Below are 25594 nucleotides of genomic sequence, written 5' to 3' on the forward strand. Positions count from 1 at the left end.
GACATCTGGAAGTACCAAATAATTCTCAACTGAATGCCTTCACCAGACCCAATAGCTTCAGAGACAACATACGGATGCCAGCACTTCTCAGTGATGTCACACTCCTTCTTGCTGCCATCTCCTGTTCTTTCCACCTGCTGCATCAAGTATGCCAAGCTGTGGTGGCCAAGGTGTGTTTTGGCTCTGCCGCACTAGACCCGAATAGGGATTTGCAGCTGCAGCACCAACACAAAAGACAAAAAACTTCCACCTTCTAAGACAGATGAGAGGAGCAAGTCGTCCCCACAGCACTGTGGAAGCAAGAAACTTCATCCTAGGAACGACACAGGTGAGTGTTTCAGGCTGTGACAGCTCCCAAGTATTAGACCACCCTCCAGAAAACCTGAGCTGGGCTGTTCATTTCTCTGACCTTTCTGTTTTCAAGAAGAAAAAGCCCAAGATCTCCCAGCCTCCTCCCACCTGAGAACCTGGCAGGAGCCGTCATAGAATTAGCAAAGAATTTCCTCAGCTTGAGAGTGATATGAACTTGGTCCATTAACCCAAAAAGATAAAAAGAAGCAGTCAGGACCTGTGTTAAGTTTGAGCCACTTCTGTAATGCTGCCCAATGGTCTGACGGACTCATGCAATACACGCTGGCCACAGCATCCTGCTCCCCCTTCACCTGCCTGTGACATCTCCTCAAAGCAACACACCATTAAAACCAAAATTAATGAGACATACAGACATCTATTTTCCCCTCCGGTTTTATGTATCTCCCCATGTCATCTCTTTAGACACTGGTGACATCCCTGTAGCCTGGCAAAGGCTGTCTGGCATTATAAAAGACCTTCGATTTCCACATCGCTGCTACTTCTCAGCAAAGGGAACAGAGCCAAACACAAAGCCTCGGGTGACGGGGGTTAATGAGGGCCTTGCCAACTCCAGACAAAGCAGCTTTAAGCATTAGAAAGCATCTCCACAACGTTGTGCTGGGCTTCAGGGCTGTAAATTAAGAATTCTGTCCCCAAAACAAGGCAAGAGCCAACACTGGCAGAAAGAGGGAAAAGACAGTCACCATGAGGTTACCTGAGAGTGCACAGAGCAGGTCTGGCTGATGGAGACCTCCGAGTGCCAGCAGCCAGAGACAAGAACCACAAAAGGGAGCATGAAAAAGCCTAACTTGCTTAAAAAGAAATACACTCAGCCAACGATGGGATATCATTCCACCTTTGCTCTGGCTTCCCAAATTCCACAGAAACTTCTCGCACAGAGCAGGTAGATTTATCTGGTCATCTCAAAACACTAGGTATATAGTTGGTGGCAAGAAGTTTATCTGTTTATGGAAGGGGACACCTCTCCACAGGAGCATGGCAGCTGCTGAATCCAGCTGCCAGCAGATGTGTGCTCCAGGGAGAAACGCATGTGCCAGGTGGAGTCACTTCAGCAGTGGCTCTGTCACCAAAAGCTGCACAGAGGATGCTCCTCACTAGAGATGCTACAGGGAGGTTCCTGTGCCTGTGAGCACAGACACGGGGTGCAGCCTAATTCAAAAGCCTTCCCATCAGGGTAATTATGGCAAGTTTTAGAACTGCATCTGGTTGTGCTCTACTGTTCTCCTAGTCCTGTGTTCCTTTGCTGGATCTGTTCATGCAACTGAACACTCCTGAAGGTGTCAGGAAGGTCTCAAAAAGGAAAGAAGGACCCTGAGATTCCTGATGGAAGCATAGCTATTTCTAAACAAGAAACACAGAAGAAACTGTCCATGCCTGTGCAGCCTAATATCAGATGTTACAGCCCTGACTGTTGCTAGAATCTGTCTAACCTCTGATGAAGGAAAGCAGTTCACTTATATAACACAAACTAACACATTTGAGAATTTCTTCAGAAAAAAAAAAATGCAACAAGGAGTACTTTGCATTTACACAACCTTATCAGATCAATTACACACATTTTGCCCCCTGAAGCCTCATTCAAAATACAGCCTCCACAAGACTAAAGCAGCATGAGAGGCTCAGACCACACGTCAGTGAGTTAACTCAAAACCAACCAGGAATGTCAGCCAGGTGGAGACGGCACAATGTCCACACCAAAGGAAGCAGAAGGTTGTGCTGTCCTCAAATTCAGGTGTTTGGTGGGCCCCTCAGTTCAGGAAAGATACTGAAGTGCTGGAGCGGGTCCAGAGAAGAGCAACAAGACTGGGGAAGGGACTTGAACACAAGACCTATGGGGAGGTTGTTTGGTCTGGAGAAGAGGAGGCTTAGAGGTGAGCTCAGCACTCTCTAGAACTACCTGAAGGGAAGTTCTAGCCAGGTGGGGATTGGTCTCTTCTCCCAGGCAGTCAGCAATAGGACAAGGGGCCATGGGCTTCAACTCTGACAGGGGAAATTTAGGCTGGAGATTAGAAAGCAATTCTTTGCAGAGAGAGTGGTCAGGCATTGGAATGGCTGCCCAGGGAGGTGCTGGACTCACCGGCCCTGGAGGTTTTTAAACTGAGACTGGACATGGCACTTAGTGCCATGATCTAGTCAATGGACTGGAGTTGGACCAAGGGCTGGACTTGATGATCTCGGAGGTCTATTCCAACCCAGTCGATTCTGTGATTCTGTGAAATTATGCACGCACAAAAAAAGGGGCAGAAATCAGCTGAGCAGCTTTTTCTCATCAGGACTAGCAGTGACAACAACAGAGGCACACAGACGTCCCAGGCTTCCCCACTATGGATTGTAGTAACTACACCACATAAACAATAGCCTAAGGCCCTGCATGGTCTCATCAGACCTCTACCTGGAATCATGTACAGACTCAATTTGCACGTGGGTGCAAAACGAGTTAAGGTAGGCAAGGCTGCAGACACAGGAGATAACAGCATGAGCTTCACTAGGTGGTCTTTAAAACCCAAAGAAGTTGCTCCTTCACCTCTTTGCTCCTGATCACCTGCTCTGCTACAACCCAGCTGCAATTTAATTTCAGAGGAAGGTAAGAGCAGATCAGGAATGCTAGGCTGTCAGTGAGCACATGGCTGGCTTTTAAGTCCAACTCCCTTACATAGTAGCCTTTCCCCTTGAGATATTTTAAATTAAAATCCAAGCTGATATAGGAAGAGATCGCATCCCATCCTCTTTATTGAGCAGAGGGAGCCAGCATTCCTCCTCTGATTAGGCATGCGCTACGTGGATTGCTTGTGAGAGACTCTCCTTAGTGCCAGAGGTTCATGCCAACGAACAGTTTAGTAAATCCTCTTCTTCGAGGCCAAAGGGCTGAGTGTGAGAAAGGGGCCAGCTTTCTAGCTAAAATTACATTCACCAATAAAGCTCACAAGAGGTCAAATTTTGCCATAACTCACTCTCTCCTCAGTAACCGATTTCCCCGTCACTGAGGAAGGAGCAAAAGAAGGAGGAAAAATAAAATGTGTTTGTCTGGAAGCCCTAAGGGCTTGCAGTGCTGGAGGTGCAGAGCAGGTTCCTGGATTCTCATTTATCAACCTTAAAAGGGATGGAGTGATAAATGCACAACCGGCCCTTTAATATTTTATGCAGGTGCTAAAGCGACTTGGCTGTCACCTTCAATACATCACCAGAGGCTGATACACCAGCTTTCGTCACTCCAGGCTGGTAATTTTTACAATTTCATTTCTATTTCTCTCTCTTCGCATATTTCCATGTATTTCTTACTACATGTAACGTATAAGCAGCTATTTTCCCCAAATGATCTCCCCATTCTGACTCACTCCCTCTTCAGCCACATTTCTCGAGCGAGAAATAACGCTACACTTTTGTTCAAGATTTGCACAAATTCTGACTCTCATCATTCAAGAGACAGAATCTGAAATCACTTTACATTCTAGCAAAGGCTGAAAGTCCATCCCAGCCTTTGTGAAAGACAAATCTCTAGGTCCCTCCCTTTAAAGATACACTATGATCAACTTCCACTGCAGAATGATTTACAAGGGTACCCAAATCACTGGCGCACCTCGAAATCCTCCCTCCAGGAGAGTAGTAGCCCGTATCCTCTTCTGCCCGCACCATTCGTACTCTTCAAAGCGGTTGCCATTCTCGTTCTCGATGTCCACAGAGTCATCCTCAGTCATGCATGAACCTTCTCTCTGCACAGGGTAAAGCAGGGGCAGAGTGTTGAGTTGCATGAAATAGCTCTTTGAGGCTAATAACTCGGGGGAGGATAGAGAGGAAAAGCTGGACCGTTCCCAGGACAGCTAAGTACAGAGAGGACAGCAGCATCTACTCCCACCCCCGTTCCCAGGGATCTAAATCTAGAAGTAACTGGGTGCTGGAAAAACTTGACAACCTTAAGATCAAAACAAGTTGCAAGGCTCATTATTATTATTATTATTACACATGGAAATCTAAGCTCTGCTTCCTGTAGCAATGCTGGTCTGCACTTCAACGTGCAATTCCCCTATCACAGATGCCTTGTATCCCTGTCAGGAATGTTCTCCTACAGCATATTTTTTTAGGGAGCACTGATCAAAAGACACCTCTCTTTACACCATGCACTTCTTGAGGCAACAAGATTTGTTATCATCACCTCTGCTGTGGGTTTTTCCTGAGAAACAAACACAGAAAGCCCTATGACACAACTCTCCCTCCCCTAGGGCTTCTTCCTCCTTCCTCTTTGCTGTCTTTGGGATGAACAGCAAGAGAATGGTTCTGCTCAAATGCGCTTCCTGGAGTAAGATGCTCATGCAACATTTACAAATGCCAGTCTGTTACAAAAGAACCCAACAAAAATAATTCTAATGTCAAAAGCAGAGATCAGAAAGAATTCTTCTTGCTGTGCTACATAGGAAGCATGAGGTCTTACACAAGGCTTCCTAATCTCCAACAGTGTTTACAGCCTGCAACTTAGACTTCAGTAACAGCAAGAAGAGTGCATGAAGTAAAAAAGTTACTAATGGAACACAGGAGAAAAACCCAGAGGAATCCATCTTCCAAGACAAAGAGAAGTGACTACAGATCATAGGGAGACAGTTAGCGTTGCCTACAAGCTCAGCAATGTTAGTTTTTGCCCCATGTTAGGTCAACTGCAGACAAAGCTGGGAAGAGGGAGAAGGGAATGGCAGCTGGTGATCCTGCTGCGCCTCTACCTTTGCAAGGCATTGTTCCACATGCCTACTCATCTCCTCCTCGGATCCTGACAGAGGTCGGCTGCAGAGGGGACATACCTGCCCTTCGTCTTGCTTCCTCCGTTTCATTTTTCCAATCCGAGCTGCATGGAGAAACCAGGGAAAGAAAAAAAAAGGAAGACATGTCAAGTTTGTAGACCCACTCTTTTCTCTATTTGCTCAGCTCCAAATAATAAACCCTCGACAAAAATGGTAAGATTTTGCACCGGAAAATCCTGTTACAAGTCCCTGTTCTTACCTCTGTGAGCAGTACAGAGACTGTAACTTTCCAGATTAAATGTGTAACCTGTGGCTAAGTACACCCTGATTTCAGAAAGGCAATTACTCACAATTTAATAACTAGGGGAAGGAATATCTGCTGCACATCCCCAGGCAAGTTATTCAAATGGTTAAATACTTTCTCTTGGGAGCCTGAAATTGTTTTCAAAGTTGAGTGATAAAGCCACTGAATCCAGTTCTGGATTTTGCCTTCTAAGTCCAAGACCTATTCACTAACACATCTATTTCTTCTACAGGAACTTTGACTGTAGAAGGACGATGTAGCGCCTGAAAAGCCTTGGACAAGGTATGTAACAGTCACTTCCAGGACCACAGTGTCTTCTGTACACACCGAATAATTCCTTCCCAGGACATCATGAACCAGTTAGAGCAGCATCCGAGTAGCAGGTAACATTTGTGGAGAGGAAAGATGTTTGCTGTGAAAAATGCAGCACCTACGCTAGAGAGCTTCAGGCTTGCTCCGTTATTTTTATTTCACTATTTTCACATAAGGAAAATGGGGGGCACACAGCGTTCTTGAAGGCACGCTCCAGGGAACAAACATGTTGGGAATCATCATGATTAGAAAAAGCAGCCAACGTAGCCTGTTGCTTAATCCAATCTCTGGTTAATTTGAGCCATCGTTTAATGTGATCAAAACATCTGGAACCAAATGATTTGCATTAAAAAGAATTTCTGTCCTTTATTATGATGGCTTTAGGCAGGTATTACTGAATAACTCAATCACTGGCTGCAGGATAGTTGCTGTTTAATTAATAAGGAAGGTCAAAATTCTGAATGAGAGACAAGGAAGAGCCCAAGGAAAGCCTATGTGATAATGAGAGATGACACCACCAAAAAGCTGCGTTAGCCAGAAATCGTTACTGACATTGTGAGCACTGCAGCACATTCCGAAAGCCTTCGTGCCTGAATCCTGTGGGATCAGGAGCTCCCTGCAGCCAAGGAGCCAGAGGAAGCTGCTGGAATGTGACAAAGAGAAGGACCAGGGTATGGGAAAGTTGCTGTCAATTGTTTTCTACAGTGCACAATTTAGTGTACACATATCACCAAGCAAATTATCAAGTTTCAGCTGAACACACCAACACAGACCTGAAAGACCCTTTCTTGTTGGCTTCTCCAGACTCAGGACTCTCTGGGTTAAGATATACGTTCCCATAATCCAGAATTAGGGGTATGTGTCATCCCCTACACTATATGATACTCCAGGATTAAGAAGGCTTCAAATTATTCTCTGGGCATTGCTTTTCCTCACTGAATGAGACAGATTTGTGGGAAAACTCCCTGCAGAATCAATCTTCACTCCTACATGATGAAAAGGATCCGCAAATGTGACATTCCTAGAGCAAGAGACAGCAACCTGCGACTAAAATAAGAGTGTTCTCGATACCTGGCCCTTCGAACAGCAGAGACTCTCGAGTAAACACACAGCACTTTGATAATTTGTCAGGATTTCATCTGGTGAAGCTCCACAATCTCTCGTGTTGGGTACACCACACTGACAGCTCCACAGCCCACCTGCCTCTCCGGACACTTCAGGTACTTCAGTATTGCTGGTGCTCTATTTTAATAGTTTCCTTTCTAATTTGTCTGCTTAAATTTGTTATTTTTACCCACACTTCAGGCTTCTACTCCAGAAGGTAAACCACTTGACTTACAGTCAACACAGAAGCGAACATCATGAAGTGTTATTGCTAATGTCACTGCGCCCAGATTAATTATGTTCGACTTTTAAATAAAAGTGACCCCCCAAAATGTCCTCTGTGTTTCCTCTCCCCTTCCTGAACCCCAAACATTATCTCTCCTGCCTCTTCAACATCATCCAGCCCTGTTACCAGAAGCGGTCAGGAGTTAAGCCATGCTCTTTCTGGTTTGTACTTCAGTGCATGAGATTCTTCTGAAGTTCAGGTTTAGTGAACATCTATATCCCTCAGTATGGCTCCTTCGCATAAGTTCAGGATGCTCTTCCCGTGCCTCAGCACAAAGTATGGGGAAGGCTGGAATCAGACATGACTTGAGCATTCTCCAGCAAACGCTTATCTGACCAGAGAAACACACAGGCATAAAGCTCTCCCTATCCTGATTGCAGACACATCTTTCCCTCCCCTCATCCTGTTTTTAAACAGGGAAATGTAGAGAAGGAGCAGTTTAATTATTCTGGCAGGACTCCCTGTGGCAAATCAATTCAGCTAAGTCAGCCTGCTTGGCAAGTTTATTAGTATTTTTAACTTTTTTACTGCTATCCTCCAGTCCATGCACTGTAATATGGATAAAAATAAGACAACTTGTTTTAGGTCTTGCACTGATAAATTCTTGGGACTCTTCTGCCAGAACAAGCACCTGCTCTACTGTTGAAATATTATTGCAGAGCTGGGAACAGAACTTTGCTCTGCTCCAGCTCCACACAAGGCTCAGCAGACAGGCCCCATCTCGGCTCACTCAGCTCCGAGACGCAGCCCTTGAACTTCCAGTGCCACAAGTGAAAAAGCCACTGGAGGAAAGAGGTGTTGAAAACAAATCCCCCTGCCATTTTCATTCCGTGGTCATTAGCAGTGGCAGCGTTGTGCCCACGGAGGCCTAAGGTGCTCCTGGTGACAGCAGGAACAGAAAGGGAACGCTGCAGCCTGGAAAGCCCATCCCGAGCAGCGCTGTCCCCACACGACAGGACACGCAGCCCGGCCATCACTTCCAATCAGCGCGGAAGGGACGGAGCGGCCCCAAAGGCAGGGGGTGATTGCGGAGCTGTCCCGAAGGGGAGCAGCTCAAAAGAACAGGCGAGTGAGACCGCAGGATTGTTAATTAGTGTTGATAGATGCGATCATTTCTAATTAGCTCACTAATCCCTCTCTCCCCTTTGCTCCTGTCGCAGGAGCATGGAGAGGGAAAACGCAGCCATTCCCTCTTGTAATTCAGGAAAATAAAACCGCAGCCAGCAGAGGACTGGATGCAAGAAGAGGATGGAGCTTGGGGAAGGAGGTTTCTGCACAAGACTGACCCATTCTTATATGTGATTGAACAAAGACTCTGTAGTTATTATTCCAGCCTTCAGCCAGGAGGTGAAGAGGTTACTAATTTTTATTAGCATTAATAATTATTATTAGGCCATCAGAGGGCTTCCAGCACCCTTGAGGCCTCACTTTTAACAGATGTACATTACCCTACATACTGTTCCTGCTACATATGCATGTTCTCCCTCGGGCTACACGAAACCATCGGGCACCCTGGGAGTTTCAGTGGCCACAGCACACAAATGAGAAAGCAGCACGTGGACATGAGCAAGAACTGGGACCCTCTGCAAGGGCCAGGGTCTCAGTTATGGTCTCTGACTTAACTTAGGAGCCGTGCTGGCTAAGAGAGCTGCTCTTTGCTTTCCCAATATCGGGTCTTTTGGGACTATGCAAGGTGAGAAGCTGACTGCACTTGACTGCTGCTGAGGGTGCACTGGCCCCTGCCTCTCCACGGGCACAGAGAGAAGGAGCCAGCCCACCCCCATCCACAGACACTGCTGCCTTACAGGCAGAAGAGATTGACGATTTCTCTCACAAAGGGCCCTTCCCATCAAGGCTAAGCCATATTAATGCCTAAAGATCATATTATTCTCTAGCCCAGCAAAACTTCCTGAGAGAAAAGCTAATGGGTTTTAGTTTTCACTGGTACTCCCCTCCCCAAGCAAAAATTCACCTTCAGGACAGGGCGCTGATTACCTCAGAAGTGCTCTTACATAGCGTCTAGCACTGGACACTACACAAGCCTCTACCACAGCATCAAAGGAGATGATTAAGTTACTAGCAATATCTCTTATGATTCCCTCCACCAGTTTGAGTGGTCCCCAGAGCCCCATGCAGACATCATTAGCAGCTCCTGCAATGGCAGGCCAATCAAATTAAGTGGAAGCATTTTTGTCTTCTTTCCAGTGAAATTCATCCAGCTTTATTCCTCCCCCACCCATCAGCTACAAAAGCACACAACATACTGGTGGTGGTTCAACAACAAACTGCACAGTGGCCATCTCCACGGAGGTCTGCCCAGAGAGGAGGTTTATAGTCACCAGCGATACAGGAATCAGCTTCTCAGGCAGGTGCACAGGAGCTTTGTAAGGACCTGCTTTACAGCTCTACGGAGAATGCCAACTTTGATTCAAATTTAGAGGTATTTGCAAAGATATTCACGCACAAGAGTCAACACCTGCTCTCTGCCAACCTGCTAGAGGAGTCTTGAGGAGCGGTTATGCTTTGTTAGACCTATCACAAAAAGCTTCTTATCCAAGAGCATCTGATCCAAGGGAACAAAGAATGGCAGAGCACAAACAGCCATCTCAAGAACAAGATAAAGCAAGAAAACAGATGGTCAAGAATGAATCTGTTTCAGACCGTACGTACAATTTGCTGCTCATCTGCCTGAGTGAGAACATTAAGGGCCAAATTCACAGAAGGGTCTCAGTGGGGCTTTCACATTTGCGTGGCCAAACTTCCACACTGATGATTTTCAACAACCTTCAATCTGACACTGCTCTCCAAGGCTGGCACATACTTAACCTGCTGAATCCATGTTCTGATACACTAACCTGTAACTTTGTGCCTCTAATTTTGAATGACTACCTAACCTGCTCCGCGCTGCTAAACTCCATAAGCATCAATTTAGAGGGTGGCTTAAAGTTTCCAGTTTGGCAACACTGAAAATAAAGCAAATGGAAGAAATGCCTTATTTATCACATGGATTCAACAGGAATCGGCACCTCGTACTCCGGGGTTCACAAGGACACAACCTCCACAAAGTGGATTTAGCACAGGTGAGAGGTGTGGGATTAACTCGCTGAGGCTAACAGGGAAGTTCTGATACAAACACCCAACCGAGAGTCTAACAGGCAGAACATTAATCTCCTGCTCCAGAGCTTGCAAATGCATTCACCTTACTTACAGCTCAATTTAAGTCAAAGGTTTGACTTAAGGAATTAAAATTCTGGACTGTCAGGTATCTGTCAACTGTGTAACTATCAGGACCTAATCATGCTGCAGCCAGGCCAACAGCAGCTCTCAGAATACATCTCCCTCTCTATGTTCTCTTTCCTTGGCTCTTGTTGCACCTTCCCAAGTGACCACGACAGGGTGGGACAAATCAAGGAGATCTGCCAGGACTCGGGCACAAAAAATCTGGGCAGCTGAGATCTGAGTCAGGGGCTGTGAGGGAAAAGCACAAACATCGTGGGCCTCTTTTTATGGGAGGAGTTTTCAGATGTGATTCTGGAACCTGGCTGGTAAGAAGCTTGACGGAGATACCAAGATAAACTGGTTACAATGATATGGAGAAGTACACTTAAAATATAATAAAAACAAATGGAATAGATTTTTCTTTGCCAGATAGACTGCATTTTCTACATCTTAATTTTCTTCAGTGTGTGAATAAGAGTATGAAGCAAAAAGCCAGATGACTTTGGACAAGTCCTACATATAATAATTTCTGTCAATTTAAACTAAAGGCAATAAGGAAACCATTCTAACACAGCAAGGTATAAAGTTGTGTGATTGATTAGAGGCTCATTAAAACAAAAGATATAGACAAATAAGCATTTTTTCCCCAAAGCACGCAAGTGTTCTCCATCTGGAACAATACTGCTTAAATAACCGTTTAATAATAATGTGGCAAAGCTTACAAATACCACAAAGTTATTTTACTGCAAACAAATGTGGAGAAGGAAATAAGAAAGCAGGCTGAGTTCAGTGGTCACAAATATAAAGTCACATGCATAGAAAGGAGTAATATATAACCTACCCAACCATCCGTCTGGACACTAATCTAACAGCGTAGGACTGAACCAGGCATCACTACAGGTTTGTTCTGGGAACAGCAGGAATCAGAGTCATAAAAAGCTAAGGTCAGGAGGAACCAGTTCTGATCTGTTTTGACCTTGTGACGCAAAGCCAAAGCATTTCAGCTGGTGTTTCTGCATCCAGTTCCCCAAAGTCTGGACCTACTATTGTTAGAGTGTACAGCAGAATGGACAGGAAATACCAGCGTTATCAGGGCATTACATAAATTAACCAAAAATCCTCATTTGGAATATGGCTGTTAGTTCTGCTCACTGTACCCCAAAAGGTATATACAAAATGAGTAGAAGGTTCAGCAAAAACAATGCAAAACTGTACAAAACTAGCAGCCTTCCTTTAGATGATGAGCCTAGGTTCACAAAAACATCCAAAAACAGGGGTCAAGAGGAGTTCCCAGATCACAGCCTACACAGACTGTGCTGCAGCCCCACGTCGGGCTCAAGTCAAACGCATAAAGCACTAGTGAGCCAGTTCAGCAGAGCACGCTGCCATCCAGAACTTCCATTCATACCGAAGGAGCCCAAGAACCCCACAAGACTGGCTCAAACCTCTTAAAAATTATTTATTTAAAATAACTGCACATTGTCAGCCTGAAAAAAGAGAGAAGGTGGGAGCTTAGCCCCAGCTATTAAAAAATGATAAAGAAACAGTTTGACATCACTGACTCCAGAGACCTCTGTCACACACACACACACACACAAAGTCACTGCAGAGCAACACCTCAGAGCGTTTCAGCCACCTGAAGCTTGCGTGTCAGGAAAAGGGCTCATCTGCCAGCGCTGGCAGCTCCCTGCACTCGGACCGGAGCACAGATGTGAGCGCAAGCACACCTGCCAGCAGTTACTTGGAACTGATGCGAAGCAACTCATCTCCTTGTTGTGTGAATTAACAGACTTCCAAGAGGTCACCACAGGTTTTTGTGCCTCGGGGTTGATATTTAAAAATCTCCAAGCTAGCTCTGAATTTGTACAACTTAAAGTTACTGGGTCAGAAACTTAGTAATGCTTCCATTTGCTTAAGGCTATGCTAAACATGTAGCACTTCAATTAAACTATTTTGGTATCAGTACACTCTAAAGCCTTCGCTATTTTGTTATAGTATCTTTATCTTCTTCTAAATAAATTGCATCAGCACAATGTCACTGGTGTTATCTTCAACTATCGTAGCAGGAAACTCAAAATTAACAAGTCTGATAGCCTGAACAACTAAATTTTGACTAAATGGCACATACTGAACGAGCTCTAAGCAATACAAAACCAGATAACAAAATACTGTTACTACTTAAATAGCAAGTTCTGACTTTTCTAAAGTTTGGGAAAAGAGTTTCAACTTCTTCAGCTCAAGATAAAAAAAAAAAAACATACTTTTAGATTTTTTTTCTGATTTACAAACAGAGATGGGACTTTCTCTCTCTGAAATAAAGCGGCCTCTGATTTATTTGCTTTTTAACTACCAAGCCGCATTTCGCTAGAAATACTTGTTTACGTGTTGTTAGAAATACAAGAATAAAAGCGACGCACCAGCATCTGTGGGACTGAGAGGAAAACAAACCGAAGCCGAACAACACGTGACGTCAGCCGTGCGAACGCTCAGACTGCTGGTTTGAAAGTTTACTGCAAGATTGTGCCACGTGAGACTTCGGAAGCGCAGCAGCCCGGCCCCAGATTGAAAACACGGGATTCGGGGCCTACTTACAAACCGGTGGGGGGGAGCCCGGGGTGACAACGGCCCCCCCCGCGCAGCGGGAGGGGAGCGCGGGGGGGTCACCCCGCACTAAAGACGAGGCCCCGGCGGGGCTGGTGGCGGGTCCCGGGCTGTGGGCGTGGGGGGGGCGGTTCGCAGAACTCGGCCCAACTCCGGGAAGTTTCCCGGGCGCAGGAAGCGAGGCCCGGCGGGGCGGGGCTGCCCGGGGCCGCACTCACCGTTCAGCCGCGTCTGCCGGTTCGCTCGCACCCGCAGGAAGGTCTGCAGAGGGGAGACAAGAGCAGAGAAGTGTCAGGGCCTGCGGGTGAGCGGTGTCAACAACTCGCCCCCTTCCCCAGTAAACAAGGCCCCGCTCGGCCCGCCCCGCGCATCACCGGGACAACGCACCGGCCGCCCCCCCAGCACCCACCTCTTCCCGGCCCCCGCCGCCGGGCCCCCTCCTGCCGCTCTGCATAGCCGCGGGCGCGGGGGGCAGCGGGGCGGCGGGCCCCGGGGCGGACCCCCCCGCGCGGCCCGGGATGCGGGCGGATACGGCGCGGCCCGGCAGGCGCCGCCGATCAGCCCCCAGCGGCCGCCGCCATGTTGGCCCCGGTCATGTGACCCGCCGCCGAGCGGGTGAAAGTTCACCAGGAAACCGGCGGGGAAAGGCGCGCGAGGAGGAAGTTCCCATGGCAACCGACAGGCGGCAGCAGGGCCCAGCGAGTCCCGGCCAATCAGAGCCCAAGAGCGGCTGGAGCCCTGAGCCACCTGGCCAATCAGAGAGTAGGGGGAACAGAAGCGCCAATGAGAAACCAGAAACCCGACGGCCCAGGACCAATCAGAGCCCGGGGAAAGTGGACACCAGGGGCAGGTGGCCAATCATTACCCAGAAGCCACCAGAATCCAAGTTACCTTGCCCAATAGGGATTTGGCATCCTTTAGGCCCGACAGCACTAGCCAATCAGGGCCCTGGGCCCAACTGTAACGCAGAGGTGCTGGCCAATCACAAATCGGGGGCAGCCGCTTCCCAACTTTCCTTGCCCAATTAGCATTATTCAATATATTCATCAATGATTTGGACGAGGGAATAGAGTGACTGTCAGAAGTTTGCTGGTGACACCAAGCTGGGAGGGGTGGTGACACTGGAAGCTGTGCTGCCATCAGAGACCTGGACAGGCTGGAGAGCTGGGTGGGGAAATTGAATGAAATAGAACAAGGGCAAGTGTAGAGTCTTGAATCTGGGCAGGAACAGCCCCAGGTTCCAGTATGAGTTGGAGAATGACCTGTTGGAGAGCAGTGTAGGGGAAAGGGACCTGGGGGTCCTGGGGACAGCAGGGTGACCATGAGCCAGCACTGGGCCCTTGTGGCCAGGAAGCCAATGGTACCTGGGGTGGGTTAGAAGGGGGTGGTCAGTAGGTCAGAGAGGTTCTCCTGCCCCTCTGCTCTGCCCTGGGGAGACCACACCTGGAATATTGTGTCCAGTTGTGGCCCCTCAGTTCCAGCAGGACAGGGAACTGCTGGAGAGAGTCCAGCGCAGCCCCCAAGATGCTGAAGGGAGTGGAGCATCTCCCGTGTGAGGAAAGGCTGAGGGAGCTGGGGCTCTGGAGCTGGACAAGAGGAGACTGAGGGGGGACTCATTCCTGGTTACAAATATATGAAGGGTGAGTGTCAGGAGGATGGAGCCAGGCTCTTCTCGGTGACAACCAATGATAGGACAAGGGGCAATAGGTTCAAACTGGAACACAAGAGGTTCCACTTAAATATGAGAAGAAACTTCTTCCCAGTGAGGGTGGCAGAGCCTGGCCCAGGCTGCCCAGGGGGGTTGTGGAGTCTCCTTCTGTGCAGACATTCCAACGCGCCTGGACACCTTCCTGTGTAACCTCATCTGGGTGTTCCTGCTCCATGGGGGGATTGCACTGGATGAGCCCCCCAAGCTGCCTCCAGCCCCCCTGACCAGCCCCTTCCCCCTCATCTCCTTCCTGCACTCCAAAAAACCCGGGTGCTCAGGCTGAAATGCAGCTGTATCTTCATACATGTGCTGACTTACAAAATCAAAGCTGCTGATTGTTGGTTTTACCCTTCTAATTGATTAAGCTGCCCTCCAGGAGACCTGTTCAGCGCCGAGCTCAGGGCAGGGAGCTGAGCCTTGCCTGGACGAGGATTTTAGGCTCTCACTTACGCTGACTCCACATGTTATTTGGTCGCAAATATTCTGTGGGCTCAGTTGAGCCACACAAGGTGGTCTCCCTCTAAGCCTGAGATGTTATCTTTGCAGTACAGTGAATGACTTATAATTTGCTGTTGATGTTTCCTTTGGGCATTCAGGGTTGTATCTAAATCTAGCTAAAAGGGTTTTATTTTTACTCAGAGCGCAGGAAAAGCGGCAGCTGACAGAACACGCTGTATCTAAGAGGAGCACCCACCACTGACCAGATCACAAGTTCCTGCACTACACCAGCTGCCACTGACATGAGATAAATGCTTTCTGACCACCTGCAAAACGAGGGGATATTTTTCAAGTCTTAGATCCTTCTGCATGACAAGAGGGACACAGAAGATTGAGTAATAACATTGTCTAGAAGCAGAGTGCTTAGTTTATATTTAACTAATAATTAATAGGTGTATTGTAAGAAATTAAACAATTATAGCTAACATCATGAATTATTTCTTAGTATAGATGTATGTCAAAATTTTCAAAAATTGTAATGCATATGTAAGAATTATGTGAATATAAGCAATGCAAGAGCATCCAGTCTTTGGAGCACTTATGGAGGATGATCCCCAGTGTTCCCCAGTGCTGAATAAATAAAGAATGGTGCTTAACACCACCGCCTCAGTCTGATCAGTGTCCATGTAGGAAGCTCCGTCAACCGGGCTTGGCAGAGGGGAGGCAAAGGGATCCCCCTCCCCATGTCCCGGAGCTCCCCCGTTGCCTCTGCTGCGGGTCCCTGTCAGCATGGGGAGCAATGCAAACAGCCCCAGCGCTCTGCAAGGCTGAGCCCTCCGATTCGGAAATCTCCTTCTTCCCTAAAGATCCCCATGGTAAATAAGCATGAGGACTAAGAAAACCAAGCCACAGAATTCTGCCAATAACTCACGTTCTAGCATGTTACCAACACAGTGTATACTCACGATTAGATCACAAATAACACAAAGGACATCAATAATTCCAGCACACCTCTGCATATGGAAAGCTAAATTTTGCAGCCCTTAAAGTCACCTCCGTGAGAGTTTCTGCTCTGCTTCCTGAGCATTACACTTGGTAAGCCAGGAAGACTGAATTTTCCCTCATATTGTGGCTTTATTAAGGATACACTGAGGCTTTACACAATGCTGGCACCCAATCTGAGGTCTCTTTACGCTGCTAGAGCAGCATAACGCAGCCAGCACAAGCGTAAATGAAAATCAGGCCCCAAAGGTCTTTTCTCCCTGCAGTGCAGACTTACAACTTCCATTACACATTTGCATTAAGGGCTGCAACCCTCCATAAAATACACTCACAAACTTAAAACACATTAGAGACTAGCTGGACTCAGCACATAGAGGGGGCTTCTGCTGAGAATATTTGTCCTCAAGTATGACATAATAAAAATTTATAAGAAAGAAGGACTGCAAGGGACCTCCAATTTCACAGAGACCGAAGTCTGGAGGAGTGGGAAGGGAGGGGTGTTCTCCAACAAAGGGGGCCATGGCAAAAGTCTTCTGCATTCCCTTTCAGAAAGAACATGATTTATTTATTAGCCTTAATAAACAGGCAGGAAAGACAGCGGGATTACCTGAATCGGGCATTTCTGTATCTTCTGCAGGGTTTTGCTTCACTTACTTTGCACCAGGTCTCATCGTTCACACAAGAGTAAAGTGACTGTGATGTGACACCACGTTATAACTGAAGGCTACATGGGAATATGTAGCAAATAATGGACGATCCGGCCCATATTTGATAATATAACAAATATATAGGGCAAAACAGAGAATAATGTGCAACAAACACACAAATTAGCTACAAATTGGACCACTAACAGATGATTTATTTGAGGCTGCTTGGTCAGATCTCAGTGCTGGTCACCAGCCTCTCCCTCTGTGCATCCAACCACAGACCTGGCACACACAAGTGGCCGGTGCAGACCTGACCCCAGGCCTGGGCTATCGCTGCAGAGCGCTGCAGGATACAGGGTGATGGGCACATGCCACGCTGGTACAGCCAGAGGGTGTTTTATAAAACAGGCTGGCATGGCTGTGGATGGTCCAAAGCCATTTCTGTTTTGGGTGCGAGTCACAAGTCAGTTTGCTGGGCGGCAGCACACCAGTGAAATTGAGAATTTTGGCCTGCTGCAGGCTGACATCATTGACTGCTTTTTTAAAAAAAATCGCTTTGAAAGTTTGCCGGTGGCATGGGGTAAGTAATGACAAACATAACTATGGCAACGACTGAGAATATGAATATAACGCAACAGAAACCTCTACAAAGATTTAAGGCAGCTTTGCACGGCTGTTGTTTAAAGCAAGAGCTGGGAGGACTCTGCAGACAAAAAGACGGCTTTGTAGCTGTTTGAGGGACCAAGTGTGTGCGTCCCCGTGCTGTGGAAAGAGGAGCTGGGGCCGTGGGGTGCAGCCCGGAGCTGGGCTCTCACACACTGAGAGCTGTGGGCACCGGGGTGAGCTGGCCGCCTGCCTGAGGCTGAGACCAGCGGCGGCATCCACCTGCTTACCTGGTATCTGTCCGAGTGATGGATGTCATCTGAGGAGTGGGGTGATGCTGTCGGAGAATCTCCTTCCCGCTTGATCGAGGCAGACAACAAAATTGACTACAAGAGAAAGGAGAAATTCATGCTGTGAGCGTTGTCGAGCTCTCTGCCCCCTTGTTCAGCGGTGCTCAGAGCCACAGAGAGTGTCTGCCGGGTGGTGGGGCTGGCTCTGCACTTCCCATGGCATCCTGCCCCACAAGGGGACTGGGCTGGAGGGTCTAGTAAAGTGAAAATGCATCAGGCAACAAAGGAGTGGTCATTTTATCCCCAGGTCTGGTGGCTGGGGACAGAATCGGTCCTTGCTGGAAATGATGAGCAGGAATTCACACAGTGAAGCAAAGGTGTCCTGATGTGCAGCAGTGCTACCGTGTCCTCATCCACCCTCCTATGTGCCACTAAATCTCTCAAAGAGCTTTGTAAGCTGCACTAGAGCTCTCGGCACCTTTGCATCGCAACTGCCTCTTCCTTCTGTAATGATGCTATTTATTTTAATAAGCAGCACAGAAAAAAAAAGGGCCTTTTAGAAGGTTAAAAAGATCAGTGATATTTGAGACCTAAGAAATCACTGATAAACTTCAAGTCAATAGTAGGTAAGTCTAAATTCTACACAGAGTGAACTCTAGCGGGAAAATTACTGTGGGAGTTCGACAGCATCTAAAAAATGTACACTGAGTTACAAGTGAACTTTATTATTAGAAGAGTTTAAGGGAAAAATGCAATTTTAAATTCTAATTTAAAATATAAATTAGCTAAACTAGGCTAAATATAGCCCAATACATTGTAAAAAATGTACGCTGGAGAGGCAGCTCTCCAGATGTTTGTTTCTGAGAATCAGCTGGCAAGATTTGACAATAAATGAGTGCTTGGAGATGTGTATGTTTGCGAAGGGAAGTGTAGATATCATCTGAATTGGACAGGTCAAGTGTGGTGACAACATTATTAAAAAGCGTAATACCTTGGAGAAAGGCAAGTATTCCAGAAACATTTGCCTCTGGGCTGAAATGAAACGTGAAAAAATGTGCATTTTTTGGAAAGACATGAGCAAGTGGAAAAATGACTCAGCATACAAATCGGGTCAGTCAGCAGGATGCGATCCCCCCCGGCTCGGACAGCTCTCCCAGTGGAAACAGCACAGCAGCGCGGTGGGTGTGTGCACGGAGAGAGGGGGATTTGGGATGCTGGGTTCGACCCCACAGGCATGAGCTGCCAGCCCTGCTGTGAAGGCAAGACCCACATCCTTGTCTGCACTGCAGGTCTCTACCTTAAGCACAGCTGTCCTGGCCAGGCAGAGGTGTGATGTCCCGAAAGGGCTCACGGGGAGTTACCTGCTGGGGTGCTGTTATCTCCCCAGGCATGGTCCTGTCTGCTATGCCAGGGGCTGTGCTGGCCGCGTCTTGGGGTTGGCAGGCTCGTCAGCTCAGCCCGATGGGGATGCCGGGTGCTGGGTGGGCTGGTGGGAGCCCATGGGGCTGGGGTACCCAGCAAGGGCTGCCCCAAGAAACTGGTCTCTGCTTCCCAGAGGGGCTCTCCTGCCTCACGTGTTGGCTGAACTCAACTGGTGATGGGTTTTGTTGAGCAGCCCATTTATTTCTAGAGAAGCCCTCTGATAACAAGGTGAAGCACAGTGCAGGCTGAGCTACTGCTGTTGTTTAGGTAATTTTTTAAAGGCAGAACAAGGACCATTTTTGAAGAAGCAAGATTGCACGTGTCCTGTAAAACATAGGGGTGGGGGCTCAAAGCCTTTAGGTGCCTCAGAACAACAGCCCTGACTGCAGCAGTGATAATACCCCTCTCCTCCTCTAACAAGCCAAGTACCCTGGAGCTGGGAGAGTTAAATCCGTTTTGTCTTCCAATGTATTCTAGAGAAGGGGAAAAAATACCCATCTCCCCATTCCTTGGCGACAGACAGACAAACCCTCCCCGCCTCCAGCTCCCCCCTCAGCTTCTGGTAGCTCTAATCCAATATTATTATGTGAAAAATGGTTGGGCTAGCTATGGAGACAGTAAATTAAATGTTATGTATTAGTTTTTAGCGTGTGGTCCCAGGAAGAACGCCGGCCCCATTTATTCCACAAACCTCCTGAGCACCATGGCGATGACCTCTGGAAAAACGCAGGGCTAAACTAATCCCAAAGATGTCAATCTCGAGGCCTCTTCTACATACACTTGCAGTTTAGATTAATAAACTGTCTATTTTTAAATTGTGTGCAAGCACTTCAATTCTAAATACCTTGCCGGCATGTTAAACACAGCGTTAGAGATGCCAAGTCACACTTCCCCTTCACTCTTAGGAAACTTGACTTCATTTGTTTTTCTCATTTCCGTGCGCCGTGCCACACTTTGCCGGCCAGGCAGGCGTGGGGGCAGCCGGGGGTGCGGGCTCAGGGGCTGCGGGATTAGGAAAAGCACTTGCCATCAGGGTGACTTCCATCTCTACATTAGGCCAGCCTCTCTGCCGTCCTGATTTTGGCCTCTTTTGCTTAAATCATTGTGTTGGGGCTGCTTTCCAATGGCTAAATGGTGAAGATGCCCAGCCACAACACGACAAGCCGAGGAGCTGCTGCCCCCTGCACCCACACCGCTCACGCCCACCTGGGTCCCGCCAAGTGGGGAAGGGACAGCAGTGGGATCCACATCCCTCTCTCAACATGGCTGTGCAGGGAAAAGGCAGCTTCACACATGCCCTCCCAGCCCTCCTGCATGCCCACACTGCAGGGCAGACCCAAATTCTGGCTTCCCACCCCAAAAACATGGCACTGGGTGCTCTGTGTGCAGACAGGTGTGATGTATGGCTGTGTGGAGATGCTCCATAACTTGTGAGTCAGCCGCTTTGGCATGGTGGGAACAAGCCTTTGTGCTGAGATGTCCCTTTTCCTCCTGGGGAAAGGCCACCAGCCAGCTCATCCCTGCCTGGGTGCCAGTTCAGCCCAGTTTCCTTTCAGGGTGCATCTGACTCGGGCTATCAGGGTAAAACCACCCTCCTCCTTCCCTGGTCACCCCATCCCTGGCAAACCCCAGCTCCCAGCATTAAAGACGGAGCAAGGGCCTTGTGTGAGCAGCCATGCAGCCTCATATTTCTCCCTCCCCTTTAAATCATCTCTCCATTGGGTAAAGGCACTCTCTGCGGAGGTTATAAACCCTGAGAGGATCAGCCTGAGCATTACACCTGGGGCAAGCTAAATAAAAAAAGGTCACCGGCGCTTTTTAAACATGGACAAAAAAGCAGTAAAATGTGTTTGGAAAAAAAAAATCTGGCATTAAATCATGACTTTTTGCCTGGCTTGCCTCATTAAAAGTGGCCTTTTGGAAGGTAAAATTATCATTGTAAGTGATAAGATCTTTAAGAAAATAATTCACGGCTTCTTCACCCTTTAATATGATAGCCGCCACCGGCTAATTTTTTTCTTAATGGCAACGAGGCCATCAATCTTGCCCAAGCCCTGTGCTCTCTCCTTCCTCCTGCCCCTCCTGCCGTGTCGGGCAGCCATGGCCCCTCTTGGTGTTTCCTTCCCACCCCTTATAGCGCAGGGGAAAAGGCATGTCTGGGTGTATGGCTTCTCCCTCCTGTGTCCGTGGATCTGGGCTCCCCCTGGGGATGCAGCACCAGAGGAAGCAGAGGCCACGCAACCCTTGCTCATGCTGCGAGGTTCACACCTTGGGAGCTCCCGACACCCTCCACGGAGTGTGCAATTCCGCAGTGCTGGGTTGCAGCGTCTGCAAATGTTTCAGCGGTCTTGTTGCAATTAGGAACAACATACAGTTTATGTATATAGATACACAGGCAGGTTTGGCATGAATGAAATGCGCATCGCGCAGCCGGTGTGCCAGCAACCGCCATCCCCATCCATTGTGCTCTGGACCTGCTCCTCCCTGCTCGGGCAGAGGGGCCGCGGGCAGCTCTGAGGCGATGCCGCAAGGGCACACATACCAAAACACCGCTGGCTCCCAACCCACAGGGCGCTCCAGCAGGACCTGGGGCAGAGCGAGCGGAGGGGACGGTGGTCAGGGTGCAGCTGCCGGCCCGAGGAAATGGATGGAAATTGCCGGCACGTGCCGCCCCTGGCCCCGAGCGCTGCCGCTTGCCAGCAGCCAGGGCAGGTGTCAGCGTGGGGACTGCCCGGCCGCTGCTGCTGACATGCTGCTGCCTCTCAAGGCCGGTCATTTGACAGTATTAAAGTGCTGGGCTCCTGCTTTCTGATAGCCCTGGAAAAACACAGGGAGTCTATTTTTCTTAAACAATCCATCACAGCTGCTGTCAGCAGAACAAATACCCTAACCCTGCTTTTTATGTATCTATATAGCCTTTTAATTTTTTTTTTTATTTATTTTTTTTTATTTTGGCACAAAGTGTTCCCTGCTTGATGCATTCAGCTTTAACTCTGCCGTCTAAATAGGTACTTATCACTTAACATGGAGGTGATGGCTTGACATGTTTTCTGTCTCCTGCCCTCCCCTCCACGGTAGGGAAGCCGTCAAAGTGTTGCTAATAGCTGTTATCACTTGGGAACTGTAACCCGAAAGCAATGAGTGATACCAGGCCTTGCTGTGATTTCCCCCCTTACCTCTACTAGCCATTTTTTATGTTATTGATGGAGGATCCCTGACACAAAGATGCTACTATTAGAGCTGAGTTTCCTAGAAGCTTTTGGTGGGTCCACATTTGCTCCTGGGAAAGTTAGAGGTAAAATTATCTGGTGGCTTTTAGCTGGCAGAGATAAAGGTGGGATGGAGCTGGGGATGAAAAGCTTAAATGTGAGAAGGGTGTGAATGGTGAACAGAAATAATGGTATCGGCAGCTTCTGGCCTTTGCTGAAAGATTCCAGTGGTCCGCAAGCAGAATAAGCTTACAGAAATGTGAGCTAGTGATTTATTTCTGTGTATGTTATGGTCACACCTGGGATTGCAATCAAGCTCTGGGTCCTCTTGAGCGAGACACCAGCTACACAATGGGGAAAGAGCCCCCTTCCAGAACTGCCCATTGGCACACTAGGGATGGAGGAGGAAAGAGGTCTGGCCAAGGTGTGCTGGGCTCTGCCAGCCTGCCCAGCTCCCCTCTGGGACCACGTCCCTCTCCCCTCCGCCTGCCGAACACAGCGGTTTCCCCCCGAACTAATGGGAGGGCACAGCTGTTTGGCCCAAGGGGAGTGAGGGGCTTTGTTTGTTCATGGGGTAATTTATTTTATGGAATAAAACTTGGCAGAGATTTTCTTGGAGGGGTTCTGGTATTCATCACCCCAAACTGGTGGGAAACATGGGCAGCCAATACTCATCCTAGGTGATTTCCCCTCCTTCACATATCTGTGGGCTGTTCTCACGTGCCCAGCTTGGCCGTAGCTTTGCCACAATGCTCAGATTTAGCTTTTTTAATCTTTCCTTGTAAATCAGAGCTACAGAGGGAGGGGGCACAGATACGGTGAGTGACTTCTCCAAGCCTTGCAGTGAGTCAGTGACACAGGAGAAGGAGATACAACCCCAGGGCCCTAACACCCATCCCCTGTTCCTACCACCAGGCACGATATGGAGACCTTAAATGATTGCGCTAGAAATTTCATCTCGAGCCAGGCAGCTGGAAAGGGCTTAATACAGACATTCTGTCAAGGTTTAAGTCTCCAAAGCTTGCTTGCTTCAAAGCTCTTTTTCCTTGGAGGGTTTTAGTGGTCAAATTTCCCTCTAGGTGCTGTAATTCTCTCCTAAACTGCTCGGTGAAGCTGTAAAAGCATGGGAGTGAGTGGGGGAATTGAAGGGCTCCAGCGCTGTGGCTCGGTTCCCAGCTCCGCCGGAGGTCTCGGAGCAGTGTGCTGGCCATCTGCCCGTAGGCACCCTCCGAGGAGCTGGGTGCACCCCTAAACAAACCTGCCACGAGCATCTGCTGGGCGTGGGAGATGGATTTTGTTCCTGGCCATTCACTTCAAGGGTTTGTCTGCACTCACTGGATCGTTAGTGGGAAAGGCAATTTTCAGTCATGTATCAGGAAGCAGCAGTGGAAAAGGGATGTCAAACCCAGCGCAAGAGCTGGGATGCTGCACAGAGCCCAGCCTCTTCCCTTCAGCAGTCAGTACCAGCACTTTCAGAAAGGATATAAGAAAATTCAGCAGATGCCATTAGGTGACAGGTAACAGTCTGAAGCTAATATCCTGAAAGTTAGGGGCTGAGATCTCTCTGGGCAGAGATGATATCCCACCTAGATGATAGCCCATGGAAGAAGAGCCACGGGCCAGACAGGCCGTGGCAAAGAAGTGCTCTTAGGTAGCTGGGAGGACTGGGGGATGCCAACTCTCAGAATTACTGCTGGCTGTTTAAGGAAGAACAGGAACGGTCAGACTTAGGCTTCTCATGCACCTCAACAATATGGGTTCAGCTCAACGTGTGCTCTGTTCCTGCACAACCCCTCACAAGAGGCAGTCGAGGCAAGAGGGGAAAGGTAAGGGGAGAGCATGAAACATGGAATGATGCCAGAATGGCCAGAGGCTGCCCGAGCCCAGCTTGCTGTCACCAGCTTTCCTAAGTAAGTGTCAGTCAGGGTTGGATAGAAATCTCATCCTGAGGCTCAACATGCAGGTTTGTCAGCTGCTTTTCCAAGTGGCTTGTCTGCACTGGCATGGCAGGATTGATCTGGCTTGGTCTCTCATGGAAAGCAGATGAGGATCTGGAATGCTGCGGGGCTGTTTGGGGCTCAGTGCTGCCCCCCAAGCTGCCTTTGCAGGGAGGGACTCCAGGCACCCAGAAGACGTGTTGACCTGAGCCCCCCAGCTCACAGACCTTGCTTGGCCATCATTGCCTACATCGGCTCCAATAATAGAAGAACCTGATACAATAATCCTGCATTCATCACATCCCATGTTGAGTGATTGGATTTTCTTTGACATATCGCCATGAAAATTGACCCAGTGCAGTGAGTGACAGCTCTTCAGGGGCAGGAAAGCGGCAAGCATGGAACATGCGTTTACATCTGGGCTTTTATTGCCAGGAGAGATGTTTGCCAGGGTAACAGTGGGGAAGGGATGGGAGCAGAGCCAGGAGACAGTGCATGGGTGGGTTAAATCCCCTGTCCCAACTGCACCCCAGGAGGAGTCTCAGGCCAGCACAGAAGCAGCAATGGTAATGATACTATATGCAAGGGTCCTAAATGAGTCCTAAAGTTGTATCAAAGCCACTGGTAACCACAAAAGTAACATGTCCAGCCTGCACACCACCACAGTTCCCATGTCTCTGGGTGGAACCAGCCATTGCCTGTGCTGCCAGGGGATGGGGAGGTGCAGCCCTTTTCTCCCACCGCTGAGCTGCTGGACCTTTTGTTGGCACCAAGAAAAGAACCAGCCAGGAAATGCTATTGTTCCCACCCCACGTTGCAAACACTCTGCGGACACAAAGGGAAAAAGCAACCTTCATCTCCCTGCCACCCTCTTCCTCAATCCCACCTGGTTACAAAGGGGCCTTTAATACCAAGCTCAGGTGAAGGTGACAGTGCTGTGCCTTCCCGTGCCACACAGGACTTGTCTCCCAGCAAAAGCCACCTAGAAATAACAAATCCTCCTGGGCTGAGAGGCTTTCAAGCTCTCTGAGAAGGGAATGAAAGATTTCCTGATTTCACCCTCTCCCTCCCTGCTCTCCTGGCTTCTTGAAGTTAATGTTCTTAGCCCCAGATGTGACGGGCAAAGGGAAAAGATCCATGTGGTGACAGGGGACGATTGATCTCTTTTACATAGAATGACGCTCCAGTCCCAGTTTAATCCCCTCGCTCAAGGCAAATGGGATTCTTTGTCAATGGAAACTTCAAAAGCCCGGCCCTGCCGTGAGATGGACCTTCTTCTTTATCTGGTCTCTGTCAGTCACTTTGCGGCGTTTCCCTCCAAAGAGCTAATCTGTCTTCCTAGCCATCCTTCTCCCTCACAGGCGATGTGTTTGGGACCGTTGAGTTATCTACACTCAGACCTGATGAGGAGGG

At 48.5% G+C, this 25594-nt stretch overlaps 1 protein-coding gene across 4 annotated transcripts in view; it reads right to left on the minus strand.

Annotated features, from left to right (window-relative positions):
• RNF220 (ring finger protein 220) overlaps nucleotides 1-25594 on the minus strand; it is a 216878-nt gene that overhangs the window by 42560 nt on the left and 148724 nt on the right. For 2 of the 4 annotated variants that reach the window (XM_082054611.1, XM_082054612.1), the window contains 4 exons: nucleotides 17614-17709; nucleotides 13144-13186; nucleotides 5082-5203; nucleotides 3950-4082 (listed from right to left, as the gene is read on the minus strand). In XM_082054611.1, the coding sequence (XP_081910737.1) occupies nucleotides 3950-4082; nucleotides 5082-5203; nucleotides 13144-13186; nucleotides 17614-17709 (394 nt within the window). Of the gene's footprint in view, nucleotides 1-3949; nucleotides 4083-5081; nucleotides 5204-13143; nucleotides 13187-13334; nucleotides 13542-17613; nucleotides 17710-25594 lie in introns of those variants that run through there. The other 2 variants (XM_082054613.1, XM_082054610.1) reach the window with 2 other exon arrangements.

The sequence above is a fragment of the Streptopelia decaocto genome, assembly GCF_964273445.1.
Source record: "Streptopelia decaocto genome assembly, chromosome: 5".
NCBI classification, from domain to species: domain Eukaryota; kingdom Metazoa; phylum Chordata; class Aves; order Columbiformes; family Columbidae; genus Streptopelia; species Streptopelia decaocto.